General features: G+C 41.2%; 1 protein-coding gene across 1 annotated transcript in view; it reads left to right on the top strand.

The window, feature by feature from the left end:
- AKIRIN2 (akirin 2) overlaps nt 1–16921 on the top strand; it is a 210366-nt gene that overhangs the window by 94378 nt on the left and 99067 nt on the right. Inside the window, exon 3 of the mRNA XM_038761132.1 lies at nt 8453–8608. Coding sequence (XP_038617060.1) covers nt 8481–8608 — 128 coding nt within the window. The 5' untranslated portion in view covers nt 8453–8480. The remainder of the gene's footprint in view (nt 1–8452; nt 8609–16921) is intronic.

The following is a 16921-nucleotide window of genomic DNA, read 5'->3' as shown; positions in this document are numbered from 1 at the left end:
TATTTTAGCATTAATGATGAATATCTTTTTGTGATCACATATTAAGTATTTGTGAAGAGCCCAAATATATTTTCAACAGTAAATGGGGTTGTGTGTGGAGTTTTGCTTTAGAATAGTCTGACATCTCCCAGATATTAATGGGTTCAATCAATCCCTCCATATTTTAAGTGCCCAGTCAATTTGGAACAAATGAAAGAACAAATTCTTTCACGCAATTTGAATGTAGTGAGGGTTGAGAACTAATGTAGGGAATGTTAAGAAGAGTTTTGTTATTCAGGAGATATTGTGCCAACCACAGATGGTACCTGGATAAGCACTCAGTGTGAACTTGAACTCACCACTTCCCTCTTCTTGTGGTAGAACTGTGCATTCCTGCTACTTGGTTATTTAGTTTTGTCCCAACTTCCAATAAATGCTTTGAAGATATGATGAAGGACTGAATCAGAAAGTGTAGTGGAGCAATGGACAGCTGGGAAAGCGCTGAAACAGATAAGACCAGCCTTGAAGGCAGGAATCCGGAAAGGAGTAGTCTCTTTGAGTCAAAACATTGGGAAGATCACTACACCAAGAGGAAGACTCAAAAATAGAGAAAGAATAACCCATTAACCCTGTGAAGGTCTATTCGTAAATGCAGGCAGTTGGTAGAGTGTGTTAGTCAGCGTGACCTAGTAGAGCATGAGCTTGGGAGTCAGAAGGACCTGGGTTCTAATCCCAGCCCCACTACTTGTCTGCTGTGTGACTTTGGGCAAGTCACTTAACTTCTCTGTTCCTCAGTTCCCTCATCTGTAAAATGGGAATTAAGACTGTGAGCCCTATGTGGGACAGAGACTATGTCCAATTTTATTATCTTATTATCCCAGTGCTTAGAACAGTGCCTGGCACATAGTAAGCACTTAGCAAATACCACATTGTTACTATCATTATTGTTGGTAGTAATAGTATATATTAATAGTATTTATTAAACTCTGGGAAAGAATACACAGATGGGAATTAGACACGGTCCCTGTTCTCTTCTGGGGCTCACATTCTAAGAGTTTGTGAGGAAAAATGACTGAAGACAGATACATCAAAAGTGATGAAACATTAAAGCACAACACAGACAAATACCTAAAATGGCCTCAAAGTCTTGTTGGAAAGGGAGGAGGCAGAGAGCAAGTGGGAGCTACTCTTGCACACATGGATGGGAAGGGTCTTCAAAAAATGTCAAACAGAAAATTTCCATACAGTGTCCTTTTATGGACATTTTCTATACTGACAATGAGGACTGTGTCATCTAGTCAAAATAAATCCTTAGAGAAATACTGAGAAAATCACATTCACATTTTAATTCACCGAAGGTCAAAATGACTACAGGGAGTAAGTTTGTTTTCCAAAAAATAATACCAAATTTAACAGTGGCCAAATTCCTTCATTTATTGAACATTTGGGATTTTGAAATTCTTTCAAGGCTACTTTTTAGGTGCAGCCAATTAAAATAAAAGGTTTTAAATGAGATTTTAGTACATTTGGGGTGTTGTAAGTCACCATTTTAGGCAAAGTGTTTGCTAAGTATAGTTTCTCTCCGTAACTTAATCTTACGGCCGGTTTTCTTTTGGCCTCCGAAATAATATATCCTCATTTAGGAACAAAGAATAGGTTTTTATTTCATTGAGCAGACTGAACCATTATCCCGTGAATTTGATGATTATAGAGTAGTTCAGAGAAAATGTCTATTTTTTCCTCAATTCCTTATCATTTTTTCCTCTGGGTTATGTAGGTAATTGCTTCAACTCCCGACTTCAATTTGTAAAGCTGCCATCGTATTATGGTACAATTAATGGTGAATTTAGGCCTGAGCTAAGTTCTGAGGCCTAGGGCTGAAACTCTGTGCCTAACAGTGCCCATTTCTGACCAGGTCCCTACTAGCTACCACCCCTTCACCAGAGCCCAGTGGTCATGGTTGAAGTACTGGTGTCAATGGTTACGTTTGTGGCAGCAATGGGAAAGTTGGAGGCAGTGAGGTGGGCAGGGAGAAGTTGGGCGAGGGCCTAAAGAGAGCTACCACCTTGAATCAAAAATATCAATATCAATTGATATATCAGTATCACCTTGAATATCAAATATCAAATAGGCGCCTCCAGTCCCCATTAGGGTAACCTCTAACAGTAGCAGCAGAGGCTAGAGCACATGCCTGGGAGTCAGAAGGACCTGGGTTCTATTCCTGGCTCCACCACTTGTCTGCTTTGTGACCTTGGAAAAGTCACTTCACTTCTCTGTGCCTCAATTACCTCATCTGTAAAATGGGGATTTAGACTGTGAGCCCCATGTGGGACAGGAACTGTGTCTAACCTGATTGCTTTGCATAATAATAATAATAATGATGGCATTTATTAAGCACTTACTATGTGCAAAGCACTGTTCTAAGCGCTGGGGAGGTCACAAGGCCATCAGGTTGTCCCACGGGGGCTCACAGTCTTAATCCCCATTTTACAGATGAGGTAACTGAGGCCCAGAGAAGTGAAGTGACTTGCCCAAAGTCACACAGCTGACAATTGGCGGAGCTGGGATTTGCACCCATGACCTCTGACTCCAAAGCCCGGGCTCTTTCCACTGAGCCACGCTGCTTAGAACAGTGCCTGGCACATAGTAAGTACTTAACAAGTACCATAAAAAAAAGAGTTCCAGGCACTCAATAAATCAGTCATATTTACGGCACTCTTACTGTGTGCAGAATACTGTACTCAGTGCTTGGGAGAGTACCACCTATCAAAGTAGGTAAGTGCCCTTGCCCACATAAGCTTGCAAACTAAAGGGAAAAAATATTCACTTTTTTATGGGTGCATTTCCAGTTCATTTTTTAATAGTATTTATTAAGTTCTTACTATGTGCCAGGCACTGTACTAAGAGCTGGGGTAGGTATAAGCTAACCGGGTTGACCCTCCTAAAATCTTTTTCTTTAAACAAGTAAATAACTATGAAAATATCAAAATATCCAGTGCATTTTTACCTTTGCAGGAACAACTAATGTTTGTAAAAAAAGAGTTCCAGGCACTCAATCAATCAGTCATATTTACGGCACTCTTACTGTGTGCAGAATACTGTACTCAGTGCTTGGGAGAGTACCATCTATCAAAGTAGATAAGTGCCCTTGCCCACATAACCTTGCAAACTAAAGGGAAAAAATATTCACTTTTTTATGGGTGCATTTCCAGTTCATTTTTTAATAGTATTTATTAAGTTCTTACTATGTGCCAGGCACTGTACTAAGAGCTGGGGTAGGTATAAGCTAACCGGGTTGACCCTCCTAAAATCTTTTTCTTTAAACAAGTAAATAACTATGAAAATATCAAAATATCCAGTGTATTTTTACCTTTGCAGGAACAACTAATGTTTGTAATTCTGCCAGTTTCTGGTATCATTCGTTAGTGTTTCGTTCTGAACTGAGAAGACAACAGAGCCTTCATTCACTGTGACACAAGCACAGTTGAACATTGAATCTCTACCCTTTAAGCACTTGATATTCACCCCACCCTCAACTCCACAACACTTATGTACCTCTCTATTATTTATTCATTTGTATTAGTCTGTCTCCCCTTCTAGACTATAAGTTTTTGATGTATTGTACACTCCCAAGCACTTAGTATAATGCTCTGCAGTTAGTAAGAGCTCAATAAATACCATTGATTGATTGATAGTTGTGTTTTGTTATGTAAGGTATCATAGAAAAGATTCTTCCAGAAATTTGCAGAACTTATATAAAGTTAAGCGTACCATCAGGTGGGCTCCGAAGCCTCTCTGTTATTCTAGAACCATTGCATTCTACTCCCAGGTACCGGTGGACATGAGCTTCACTTCCAAGCCACAGAACTCAGTGGCAAGACCTAAGGCACAGGGAGGCTGGGTGTTTAAAAAAAAATGCTGGACATAAAGCATCTGATGCCAAGACAGGTGGGGTCTTCACCTCTAGGAAGCAGCATGGAAAGAGCACAGGCCTGGGATTCAGAGGACCTGGGTTCTAATTCCAACTCTTCCAACCAATTCCAGCTTCTCTGCCAACCTTGGGCAAGACAGTTAACTTCTCTGTGCTTCAGTGACCTCATCTGTAAAATGGGAATCAAATCGTCCTCTCTCTGACTTAAGCTAAGAGCCCCATTTAGGATAGGTACTGTGTCTGACCTGATTACCTAGTGTCTACCACAGTGCTTAGTATAGTATTTGGCACATATTAAGTGCTTAGCAAACTACTACTTTTATTAGTAGTAGTATTTTTATTAGGAGCAACAGTGGCGGTAACAGCAGCAACAACTGACATCTCATTTCTTGGGGCCTGTGGCCTGGAACCACCAACAGACTGAGAGGAAGAAGTTTCCTTGGAATCCAGTGTGTCCCTCAGGGATTAAAGACGGGAGAGAGGACCTGTCAGGTGTTCAGGCCAGTTCTTTGGGATAGCAAATTCCCTAGTTCTGCTCCTGGTAACATCCAGCAAGTTTTAGAACACCACTTGATGGTTTTGAGATAGATCTCAGGTAACAGGTGGTGGAAAGTCAACATTAAAAGTCAGGTTTTGGCTAAGTTTTTTTTAAAAAAAAACCTTTTGAGAACTGACTTAATATTCCAAGAGCTTCAGCTATAGGTGATTCTCTAAGGGAAAACAGATGCATTTATTTCCTTGCTCCAAGGCTGAGAAAGCAAACCATGCATGATTTTTATGACCTGACTAGTTGTCTGACCCTTTGGGGATCTATTACTATGTCCTCATAGATGGGACCTTCTGCCTCTCAAAATTAGAAATAGCTTGAAACAAAAAAGCATTTCATTCCTAAATAGGCCATTAGTAGTATTGGATAGTTTGTTATATTGTAATATTGAAATTCCTCACGGCCACCACAATTTTCAGTAATGAAGTAGAGGCATAAACTGAGTGGTGTTAAAGTTGTTTTTAAAATGAATCTCAAAAATGGACTCTTTTATTGATTACTGTGTAGAACCGACTTTAAAAACATTTAATACTCCACCCTTGCAAGGAAACTAGATGCAAATGAGCCCAAAAGTCGGGCACCAAGGTGAAAGATGCTTCTACCTTGGGCTTCTTGGAAGAAGGCAGTCAACATTTGTTGTAATTAGATTAGAATTGGCAAGTGCAGAATCTTGGCCCTTGAAATTGATAATAAGCAATTGATGTGAGCGTGTAAATGCTGGATGGTAATCAGCTCTTTTTTTTAACCAGTGAGATTAGACTGTCCCTCTCCCATCACAACTGTATTCCATCAGTATGCAGCATGCATTGGCGAAGTGTGCCCTTTCCAAGTTCAGCGGTGACAGAAAAGCAAACCAAGTGGCTACAGATTGCAAAAAAAAGGGGGATAGACACTATTCATACCTTAACAAAATGTCCAGTTGAATATACAGTATTTGAAACAATACAGATGGATCGGTAATGATATTAGAGTGATTAGCCAACAGGCTTAATTGTGTATGAACAAAACCATATGGACTTAAATGCTTGCAAATGGTAACTCACCCTTCTTCCCATCTGTACCAAAAAGCCACAGTAAATTTCCTTTTTCTAAATATTAGGTCTGAGTTCCAGGTGCAATATTTTAGTTATTTTGAAATGACAAGTCTCTTTCAACAGGCACACTTCTCAGTGTCCTCTCCCAAGGTACTGCATTTGTTTCAGGAACAAAATATTTTATAAGGACAAAAGGAGTGTCAGAGTAACTTCATGATAAATCTTTTCTAGCAACCGATCCATGTGGAACCATGGAATGGAAAAACATGAAGAAACCCTAGTTAAAAAGGGCACCCAGTTTTGAGGAAAAGAACCTTTAAACCCTCATTATGTTCAAAAGGTCATCAATTTTATACGTTAATTAAATATGCCACCCTGTATAAAGCCCAGCCGTTGTTATTCTCTAGCCCTCTAGTCAAGGTTTTCCCATTAAAATTGTTCGTGTAATCCTAGAGCAGCTAACATTTGATTTGAAGCTGAAATCATGTCCCCAAAGTGTCCTGTGTTTGGCTAATGTCAAATCCAGTCCTGCTAAGCAGTCATAAATCAATAAAGGAAACAACAATCTGTCCGTTTTCTACCCCGACTGCCTGGACACAGAAGGAGAGGTAGAAGGAGAGTTGCCTGGTTCTTTCCAGAACAAGCTGGCTGGCCACTATTGTGTGGTCCCAAGCACTTACTACAGTGCCCTGCACCTCTCAGATGGCCCCCTGAAGACACTTTTACATCCCAGACAATGTGATGCTGTGCATGATGTCATTACAACGGGCTGCCTTGGAATGTGATGATGTCATAGGTGATATTTTGCAAAAGGGGGCAAACTAGGCTATTTTAAAGCATTTGGTGGGGGGGGAAGATGGGGAGACACACGGCTTCTGAAGCCTCCACTTGCTCCAGAGCCTTTGCATCTGTTCTCCCAGGTCAGTGTGAAGTCTGGTGCAACATATGAGCTGCAGAACTTGGCTGCAGGAGGGAGGCTTAATACTGAAAATAAAAAACTGGACATAAATGCGTCTGATTGTATATCAGAGCTATATAAGGGACAAGTCTGCTGAAAAACAGACTCTGGTATAAAATTGGACAACTAACCACTTTATTCATCCAGCAGTTGCTCAGTAAACAATAATGAATAATTATGGTATTTGTTAAGTGCTTACTATGTGTCAAGCCCTGTTCTTAATGCTAGGGTAGATACAAGATAATCAGGTCCCACATGGGGCTCCCAGTTTAAATAGTAAGGAGAACAGGTATTTTACAGATGGGGAAGCAATGACAAACAGAAGTTAAGTGACTTGCCCAAGGTCACACAGCAGGCACCTGACAGAGTCAGGATTAGAACCCAGGTCCTCTGACACCCAGGTCCAAGCTCTTTCCACAAGGCGACACTACTCCTAAACTATCAAATGATAACTATCGCGAGATTTGTTAAGTGATTGTTTTGTGCCAAGAAGTGTGCTAAGCATTGAGGTAAATTCAATACTTTTGAACCCTTTTCATTTTAAATTGATTTTTTTTAGATTCCTTGGACTTGGAGGCAATGAGATCTTACCATGTTTGAGAGTACAGGCACAAGGACTGAATTTGTTTTTAGTAAATAGAAGAGATCAGAATGAACTGAATGGTAAACTACAGCCACAAAGAAGCATAGGGCAGGAAGAGGACTTTGGCCTCTAAACCCAAAGGAAGTCTTGGTTGTGGGCAGGGAATGTGTCTGTTTATTGCTATATTGTGCTCTCCCAAGTGTTTAGTACAGTGCTTTGCACACAGTAAGTGCTCAATAAATATGACTGAATAAATGAATGCCACAGTGCTCCAGGTGCATAAGACGTTGGAGGCTTTTTGGATGGGTTTCTGTGACCTTATCACAGAGATACGTAATCTCAGTGGAATTCCCCAAGGGGAATGAAAACTTTCTCAGAGGTCTGCCACCGGGTCAGACCAGCTTCTGTTCTCACACCCAACAATGTGGGAGATGAACCCTTGGGAGGGTTAAGGCAGACAGTAACTAAGGGACTGTTTTTCCCAGAGTACTTATGATTTGCCCGCCCCACAACTTCACCAAAACACTTCCCTCCTCCCATATCCTCCAGTCAGTACTTACTAAATAGCCATTTATTTGTAGTCTCCCATTCTTAGAGCATCAATTTGGCTTCTGTCTCCGTATTTGAGGGCAGGAATCACATATTTTGCTTATGTTTTTATGTTCTCCAAGCACCTAGTTCAGTGCTTTAAATACTGCTATTCTGTTACATTTGACACCTCCCCAAAGTGTTGAAGTTTGGAAGCACTACAATTTCCAGTAGTGTGTTTCCTTTGGAGACACTACGCCACCACTAGATTTCTGTTCAGCAGGAACACAGCTTTCCAAGAAGAATCAATCAATCAAGCAGTGTGACCTAGTGGAAAGAGCATGGGCCTGGGAATCAGGGGTCGTAGATTCTAATCCTTACTCCACCACTTGACTGCCGTGTGACCTTGGGCAAGTCTCTTAACTTCTCTGTGCCTCAGTTTCCTCAACCGTAAAACGGGGGTCCGATACCTGTTTTCCCTCCAACTTAGACTGAGAGTCGTAAGTGGGAGGGACTGAGCCTGACCTGATTAACTTGTATCTACCCCAGCAATTAAAATAGTGCTTGACACATAGTAAGCACTTAACAAATACCATTTAAAAAGAATCTATTTATCGAGTCCTTACTTTATGCAGAGCACTGTACTGAGAACTTAATCTCAAAGAATATCAAAAGAGACTCAAAGAACCAGAATAAGACTTTCTTGGGGGATGGAGAGACAGCCCAGCCCCCTGAATCTCTCCACACATAATCAGCTCAGCTGGTGTCCAAATGTTCCGGTTCAGTATAAGTCTCACTCGAGGGTTCAACCATTCAGGGATTTCGAGATCAACTGGTGGTACTTGAGATTAGGTTCTAAGGAAAGCTAAGCTCCTTTCTCACTCTTTTCTAGACTTATATGACTGAAGAAATGTTGCTATATGAGCTCAGCTACCTGTGCAAGCAACTTCCACAGAACTGCATATACACACGCTGTCAGACTGAAAGACAGACAGAGGGGCAGTGAAACCATGGCTGACCATCATCAACATGCAGAGCTGCTTCAAAGGTGAGCATTCATCAAGTTGGTTACCATGGAAAAAACTTTCACAGAATTTTTTGAAGGCTGATCTTTTTTTGACGTTTTCCAAATGATAAAAACAACTTCATTTTAGACCTTGAAATTTTGCAGGAACATCCAGTCCACAGTTGGGTTTTTATTACTTTGTGTCAATATGCAGCTGTCTATGTTTGGTTGGGGTTTTTTTGTCTGAGAAAAGAAAAGGTCTTGGCAGAAATATGAGCAAGGTGGCTGCTCCTCACTTTTAAGAGGAGGGTCTCCATATCCTTAAAGTCACTGAGGCCTGGATAGGAATGGATATGGTATTTCTGGAGGGAATGTCTTTCTCTACCACCAGAAGATGCCTTCCTTCTGTTAGAGAACTGGCTTAGTGAGAGGTTCAACAACTCTTGAAAGCATTAGGGCATAAACAGTGGCATTATTGGGGAAGGACCACTGATCCACCCAACCAACTGGACCAGGATGGACTGACAGTGCCATCAAAATGCTTAGACTTATTAATCAATCAGTAGTATTTTTTAAGGGTCTACTAGATATAGAATACTGTACCAAGTGTTTGGTGAAAGTACAATAGTTAGAAGACACAAACCCTCCCTTTATCCTTTTTTGCACTTTTTGGCATTAAACCTCATATTTAGGGAAGGACAATCTATCATCCCTAACTTCTCTCTAGTAACACATTTTGGAGCGACTAACATCCTTAACCCTTTTATATCACTTACATTCCATCTGATATGGATTTATCCAACCCGTCTTAATTTTTGTTCTGTACAACATCTAATAGTAACAAATGCAAAAACAATGAGAGAAGTCTTTGTGGCTATTTCACTCTCTAGGAGCAATAAATCAAATATAAGTTATATTTAATCTATTCTCAGCTTTCTTCACTCTGGTGCCTAAAAGATGCTTGGACAGGGCTGTATCCAAAATAAAAGAGCTTAATGGATTGCAAATGGAAAGTTATTGCGTTCTCGATATAAATCTGTATCTTTCTGTCTCCTCCATTAGTCAGTAAACCACTGAAGGCAGGATTGTGTTGGTTTTTTTTTAATCCCTTTGTAAAGCTCATAGAACCTTGTGAGACCTTGGGCCCCAGGGACGTGGCAGTTGCATAATCAGAAGGATTTTTTTTCCTGTGATATTTGTTATGCACTTACTGTGTGCCAGGTAAGCACTGGATTAGATACAAGCAAATCAGGTTGGACATAGTCCCTGTTCCACTAGGGGCTCATGGTCATAATCCCCATTTTACAGATAAGGTAACTGAGGCATAGAGAAATCAAGTGATTTGCTGAAGGTCATAGTAGATAAGTGGACCCAGAATTAGAGCCCAGGTCCTCTTGATTCAGGCACGTGCTCTTTCCACTACGCCACACTGCTTTGCTTTATGGGCAAACAGCAGACACTGTCATTGAGGGAATGGCAGGGAGAGGAGGAGGCATTCAACTGTAAGAAATCCTCATCTGTGGAAACTGGACCTCTGGTGGGAATTTTCCCTTCGTCTCAGTAGCTCCGTCTCACAACATGAGCAAATGTGTATGAAAGAAATAGTGATCATCTCAATCGCTCTTCTTCTCCTCGTTCCTCAGCACCCTGACAGTGGAAACCTTCACTGCCCACTGGTCTGTAGCATCTGAAATGGACCATTGAGGACTAGTAGGGACTGTAGAATTAGTTTTCCTTTCATTAGCTCTTGGAATGCATAAAGATGTTTGCATATTTAATGTGGTTTCAGCAGTATTCAGTTCTTTCCAACACTAGTAATATTGCTTCTTAGAAATTAGGCCTTTTCTTTCCCTAACATCTCTTCCTCTCCTCCCTCTGTCACCCCTGCGTCTCTAATTTTGGAGTACACCCCAGAAGATGGAAATGTGAGAGTAGTTCTGAGCAACAATTTTTGAAAAATATGTTGGTTGTACCGTGCCAATGCTCACTCCCTCTTGTCCGTCCCCCCGGCCTTTTCCATAGTTTCTGGAACAGTATATCCTGAGTCCTGAAACCCTTTCCCCCCAAAATCAGTCTGTTTCAAATGGGTGTTTTCACAGCTCATCTATCCTAAAGCATCTATCATATATCTTAATGGTTCCAATTCACTTGAGGAAGATGCAGATCAAATACACAATGTTAATGGACGATTTGCTTTTTATTGTTTTATAGGGACCATTTGCAACTTCAGCTGACATATAGCATTACTTACTGGGCCATTTCACATTTCTTCCTGAATGGCCTTTGGACTCTCTGGAGTCCTGCCTCAGATGCTGACATCCAGAGCTGCATGCTAATTCTCACTTTTCTTTTGGGCCTCTCATTAAGGTTGTGGATAATAGGGACTTCTTCTTATTTGGGGTGTAGACATCATGAATAGATATATAGTTTCTTTAATCCTCAGAGCCAAAAAATATATACATTACATATTTAACTGAAAATAGCTAACTAAGGCTCATTTTTGTGGCTGGGGCATGATGGGGTCTAATTTTTTTTAAAAAACTCTCTCCAGCTGGGGGCCACCATTGGTCTGCCATATTGGTGATCTCCAGGCACTGACCCATCTCCTAGACAGATCTTAGGCCACCCCCCGGTATCAGTCAATCAGTGGTATTTGTTGAGTGATTACTATGTGCACTATACTAAGTGCCTGGGAGGGCACAATACAACAGTGTATTCCCCGCCCACAAGGATCTTACAATTTAGAGGGGGAGGAGATGTGATTTTAATATGGCTTTGAAGGTGGGGAGGGAGGTGATCTGATTCATTCATCAATTGTATTTATTGAGCGCTTCCTGTGCGCAGAGCACTGTACTAAGCGCTTGGGAAGTACAAATCGGCAACATATAGAGATGGTCCCTACCCAGCAAAGGGCTTATGGAGGGGGAAGGATTTCTAGGTCAGGGGGAGTAAGTGGGAAAGGAATTGGTAGCAGGATAGTTGAGATTGAGATGCAGTAAGGGAGCTGGTGGAAGAGGATTGAAGTGTGCAGCCAAGGCTGTAGTGGGAAATCAGCAAGGTGAGGTAGAAGGGGGCAAGATGATTGAGTGTTTTACAGCTGAAAATAAGGAGTTTCTGTGTGATGCGGCAGTGGATGGGTAGCCACTAGAGTTCTTGAAGACTGGGGATACGTGGAATGGACTTTTTTTTAGAAAAATGACCCGGGCAGCAGAGTGAATTATGGACTGGAGTAGGGAGAGTCAGGAGGCAGAAAGGTCAAAGAGGAGGTTGATGCAATAGTCAAGGTAGGATATGATATATCCCAACTAGATCTCCCTACCTTTTCAGTGAGGGACATTTTACAGAGACTTGCACGGTGGAGGCTGGTAAATCATGCTGTAAACGTATTTCTTAAAGGTCTATATGCATAAATTAGGTTTTCATGACATTTTATAGCTATAATTATTTTTTAATTTATACAAATATATGCAATTAAAGTGCAATTTCAATGCAATTAAAATGCCAGCATAATTAAAGTGTAGAAAGAAGAGAAAAATGATCAGTTTGTTCACGATCTTTTTTGATTTCAGTTTGGGTTCAATTATGTGTCTTATGATTTTTGCTGTGTTGGTTTTTTTTTTTTTTCTGGGGCTTGTTTTTCCCTGGGGCTGTCCTAAGTGCTGTGGTAGATACAAGATCATCAGATTGGACACAGTTCCTGTCCCACATGGGGCTCACAGGACAAATAGAAGGGAGTGGGGTTTAATCTCTGTTTTATAGATGAGAAGACTGAGGCACAGAGTTAGTTAAGTGACTTGCCCAGGGTCACTCAGTTGATCAAGTTTGGGTCAGTCTGTCCATCTTCCTGCATGTGTGACATTGCGTCACTGCATTGATGGATATTAGAGCAAAGCAGAATTGCAGGTTTTCTCTGAACCAATCAGGCTGACCTAGAGAGAAGATTTGGAGAGAATCATTAGGGGTGCTTGTTCCAAGCTGAGGTGAAGCAACCCGAAGACAGGAGAATCCTAGAATTGTAAAACTGGAAAATATTTGAAAGTTTATCTTGTCCAGTCCCCCGTCTTCAGGCAAGTGAATGACTACGCCATCCGGATAAGGTGGGTGGTTCTTCTACTAAAGACTGTCAGGGCTGGGAGTCCTTTGGTAACTTGTTCAGACAATTTATCACTTTTTAATCAAGAAGGCCTTCCTTATGGTCAGTTGAAAACATTTGTCTAATTTAAGCCCATTTCTTTTTGTTTGGTTCTTAGTGGACATAGAGAGCCTTTGGTCACTTTCTCCTCATAATGCCCTGCCATATATCTCTTTCTCTACACCTTCAAATTCCATGTAAGGCCTTCCATTTTTCTTAAATCTTGGAAGACATTGAATATGATCCTCTACTTTAAAGCATATTGCTCTAAACCTAAATGGTTTTCAGAGGTAAAAGAAAAAAACTGAAAGCCTTCAGTTTTCACCATTTTAATGAGGTAGAGGCTCCCCTTTGCTGGAGACCAATGCATCACTGATTATAGGTATCAGACCATGATATTGATGTCTAGGAAGCTGAAAGTGTTTAGTAAACAGTATTGCATCGATACCCACATTGACCCTGAGGCCATGACAAATAATCAAACAGGGTGCAGCAGATGGTTGAAGACTGCCTGGGGAACAGGGGAAACACAATGCTTCTAAATAAAAATCATTGAGAATCAGCCCCATGTGGGACAGGGACTGTGTCTGATAATCAGTAAGTACTTAAATAGCATAGTAGTAGTAACATAACTTATTGGTCACTCACTGGGTGCAATATGTTTTACTAAGCACTTGTGAAAGTCCAAACAAGCACCTGATAGATTCCCTACCCACCAGTAGCTTACACCCTAATGGGAGAGAAAGGAATGAAAATATTTTATTGAGTTAGAAGAAGTAATTGAATGTTTAATATAATACAAAATGTTTAATAGTTTACAAAGTTCTCAGAGTAGGTATAAATAAGTATATATGTCCTGGAATTTGTTGGTGGAGTTGTTTGAGTTGGATAAGGATTATTAGAAATAGTTATTTACTAATATTAATGTCTGTCTCCACCTCTAGGCTATAAACTCACTGTGGGCAGGGAATGTGTCTATCTCCCAAGTGCTAAGAAGAGTGCTGTGTACACAATAATCACTCAATAAATACCATTAATGGTGATGAAGGTGGGATTTTAGGAAGGCATTGAATGTTGGAAGCCCTGTGGTCTGTCATACTTGCTAGTGGGGTTGGGATTTCAGGCTGGGGTAACAGTGTAGGTCTAGGGTTGAAACTATAGCTAATGATCTTAGTTAACTACCTTTAAATCAAAGTAAAAGTAAGGCTATCTCCCCAAAGTTTGCCATTCCCTAGAGCCAACAAAGAATAACTTGGTGATGTGAAGTGATTTAAGGTGATCTGATCATTCAGGGAACCACTGAGTCATATATTCTGAAAGTTTCAAGTTCAGCTTTGGGTTTTGATTTTTTTTTTAATGGTGATTTTAAGCACTTCCTCTTATGTGCCAGGCACTGTACTTAGCAATGGGGTAGATACAAACTAATCATATTAGACACAGTCCATGCCCCACATGGGGCTCACAGTTTTAATCCCCATTTTACAGATGAGGTAACTGAAGCACAGAGAAGTTAAGGGACTTGTCTAAGGTGACAGAGCAGACAAGTGGTGGATCTGGGATTAGAATTCGGGTCCTCTCACTCCCAGGCCCGTGCTCTTTCCACTAGGCCATGCTACTTCCCTAAAACGATTAATGTTACCTTAAAGCCAGGAAGGAGACCTTGTGTGATGTAAATTGGTTTTGCTTAGGGAGGGGGTGGGAACGACACCCTCATGGGATGTAGTATTAATAATAATAATATGACATTTATTAAGTGCTTACTACGTGCAAAGCACTGTTCAAAGCACTGGGGGATACAAGGTGATCAGGTTGTCCCATGTGGGGCTCATAGGCTTCATCCCCATTTTACAGATGAAGGCCCAGAGAAGTGAAGTGACTTGCCCAAGGTTACACAGCTGACAAGAGGTGAGGCTGGGACTCGAACCCGTGTCCTCTGGCTCCCAAGCCTGTGCTCTTTCCACTGAGCCACGCTCCTTCTCTGTTAGTGGTGAATGCTTAGAAGGTGCCCACAAATCAGCAAATTCTAAAATTCTGACTCTCGACTTTCTTCTCCAATTTACAAGTTCCATGAATAACGGGTGTGAACGTATCTGTCGCCCTGGTCCCTGAGATGTCACAGACTCAACTGGGCAGGCTGGTGAAAAGAGCAAATCTCAAAGAGCAGGCCTCTCCCAGGTGATCAGCTGGCTTTCAAATAACCTCAGTTGATCTCAGACATAGAATTCTAGAGCTAGAAAGGACCTTGAGAGGTCATCTGGTCTAGTCCCCTGCCTCCAAGACAGGTGAATAACTAAACCATCCCAGACAGATGATTGACAAAGACCAAGAGTTCTGTATGGATGGAGACTTATGATATTGAAGGTGAGAAGTCCCCACACTATTGCTACACAACAGTGAATTGGCAAGTTTATGAAAGCTTGGTGTAAAAGAACTTTCCCTATCATAAGGCCTGTCACCTTTTCCATCTTTCCGTTGGCCAAGGCCTCATCCACTGAAGGAAACTCAAGAGGTTTCCTAATTCTACTCCCTAACAAGCCAGCGAAGTGCCACAATATGCTGCAGCTAACCTGGGCTCTGAGCCCAGCATGGCACCTCAGGGATGAATGATTGAAGACAGAAAACAAATCTATAGCAACCAGCATTTAACCTTTGCCAGTTATTCTGCCATCATCCTGCAGACTTATGGGACAGTGTGGGCAACTCCGAATTAATTGGTATTATTGGATATTGCAAGCCCTGACTTAGTTCTGCCTTGGCCTGATGATTTTGTATTTTCTAGCCCTGGTCTTATTGGCTGTGGTGCAGATGGATAATGATTCAATCAATCATATTTATTCAGCACTTACTGTGTGCAGAGCACTGTATGGTTGGGATTGCCCGCTTTTAGACAAGGGCATTGGCTTATAAAACCGAGGTGGCTGGATTGCCCGTGGGCTGAAGGAAATGACTTTTTTTTTTAAGAGCTAAGAAGAAATTCTTCAGAGAAATCACCTTCTTTGGCATTTAAATCATTTTAATTCCTCTGCTCTTGTGGCACAGTCTTCATTGCATTGTGCCAGCAAACACTATTGCCACAGTTCTACAGAACGTTTCTTCACTCCGTGCTTTGGCTAGAACATTGTTAGGGAATTATGGAATGTTCTTCTGACATTGAAAACCTGTTCTGGGTTCAGGATACTGCCGTGTCAGGCTGTGCATGGCCTCAGATGTAGTGAAAAATCACTGTGAGGGTTCTTAATGCAGGGTTTGTGTAAAATGCAACCCCTGCATTTTCATAGAACCAAGTGTACTACAACATTGTTGACAGTTTGATTGATTAGAGCCATGAAGGGAAAAATATTTTATGAGTACCAAACAAACCTAAGTACTCTTTCCCCAAAGACTGTTGGTTGCCCACACTCCTTTCAGTTTAATAAAGGCTCTGTTTACTGGTGGCTCCTGCTGTGAGATTTATACATTATAAACCTCTAATCAGTCATCAGTCCTTTATCCTTTTGATCTGAGCTTAATATCATGATGAATTGATTAATTCAAATGTTCAAAAGTATTTGTTATTATTTATTATTTAACATCGATTCCCATCCCAGTGTCCCCACTGGCATTCAGAGCAAACAGAAGACACAGTTTCTGCTCCCAGAGCATACTTGCTGTGGAATTGATTATGCAAAGGAAACCTTATCTGCTTCAGAGCATGAATTCTGATGGGAGTAAAATAATGCAGAAAAAGCAGCCTCTCTCTAGCCCTTTCATGAACTCCCTCTAGCAGGATATTTTTGCTTTGATGGTACAAACGCCATGAATTTGTCATTCCTCTCAGCCAGAGAAACCTGTCTATCTAAGGGGACTTGTTAGCCATGATGTTTTTTGTACTTGAGGAACTGAGCTGCCGGATGACTTGAGCTTCTCTGATTTGAGAAATTGCCATTCAAGAATGGAACAGACATGGGTGTTTACCCCCCTGGAAAAAAAATCTCCATTCTCTAATGAATAAAGGTGTCTGTAAAAGGATAACGATAAGGATGTATTTATTAGGTGCTTACTATATTCCAAGTACTGAGGTAGAGGCAAGATAATAAGATCAAGGCACAGTCCCCAGAGGGAGTGCAGAGTTCAGAGCAAGTTGCTGTGATTGGTCTGCCAACCTGTGGGTGGGAGAAAACAACATACATTTAAAGAGCAGAATTAGTTGTCACTGTTGTAGTCTGCCCTTAATAATGTTTCCC

This window comes from Tachyglossus aculeatus, chromosome 19, assembly GCF_015852505.1.
Source record: "Tachyglossus aculeatus isolate mTacAcu1 chromosome 19, mTacAcu1.pri, whole genome shotgun sequence".
NCBI classification, from domain to species: Eukaryota; Metazoa; Chordata; class Mammalia; order Monotremata; family Tachyglossidae; genus Tachyglossus; species Tachyglossus aculeatus.
Note: the sequence above shows the minus strand (reverse complement) of the source record. Positions and strands in the feature narration are given on the sequence as shown.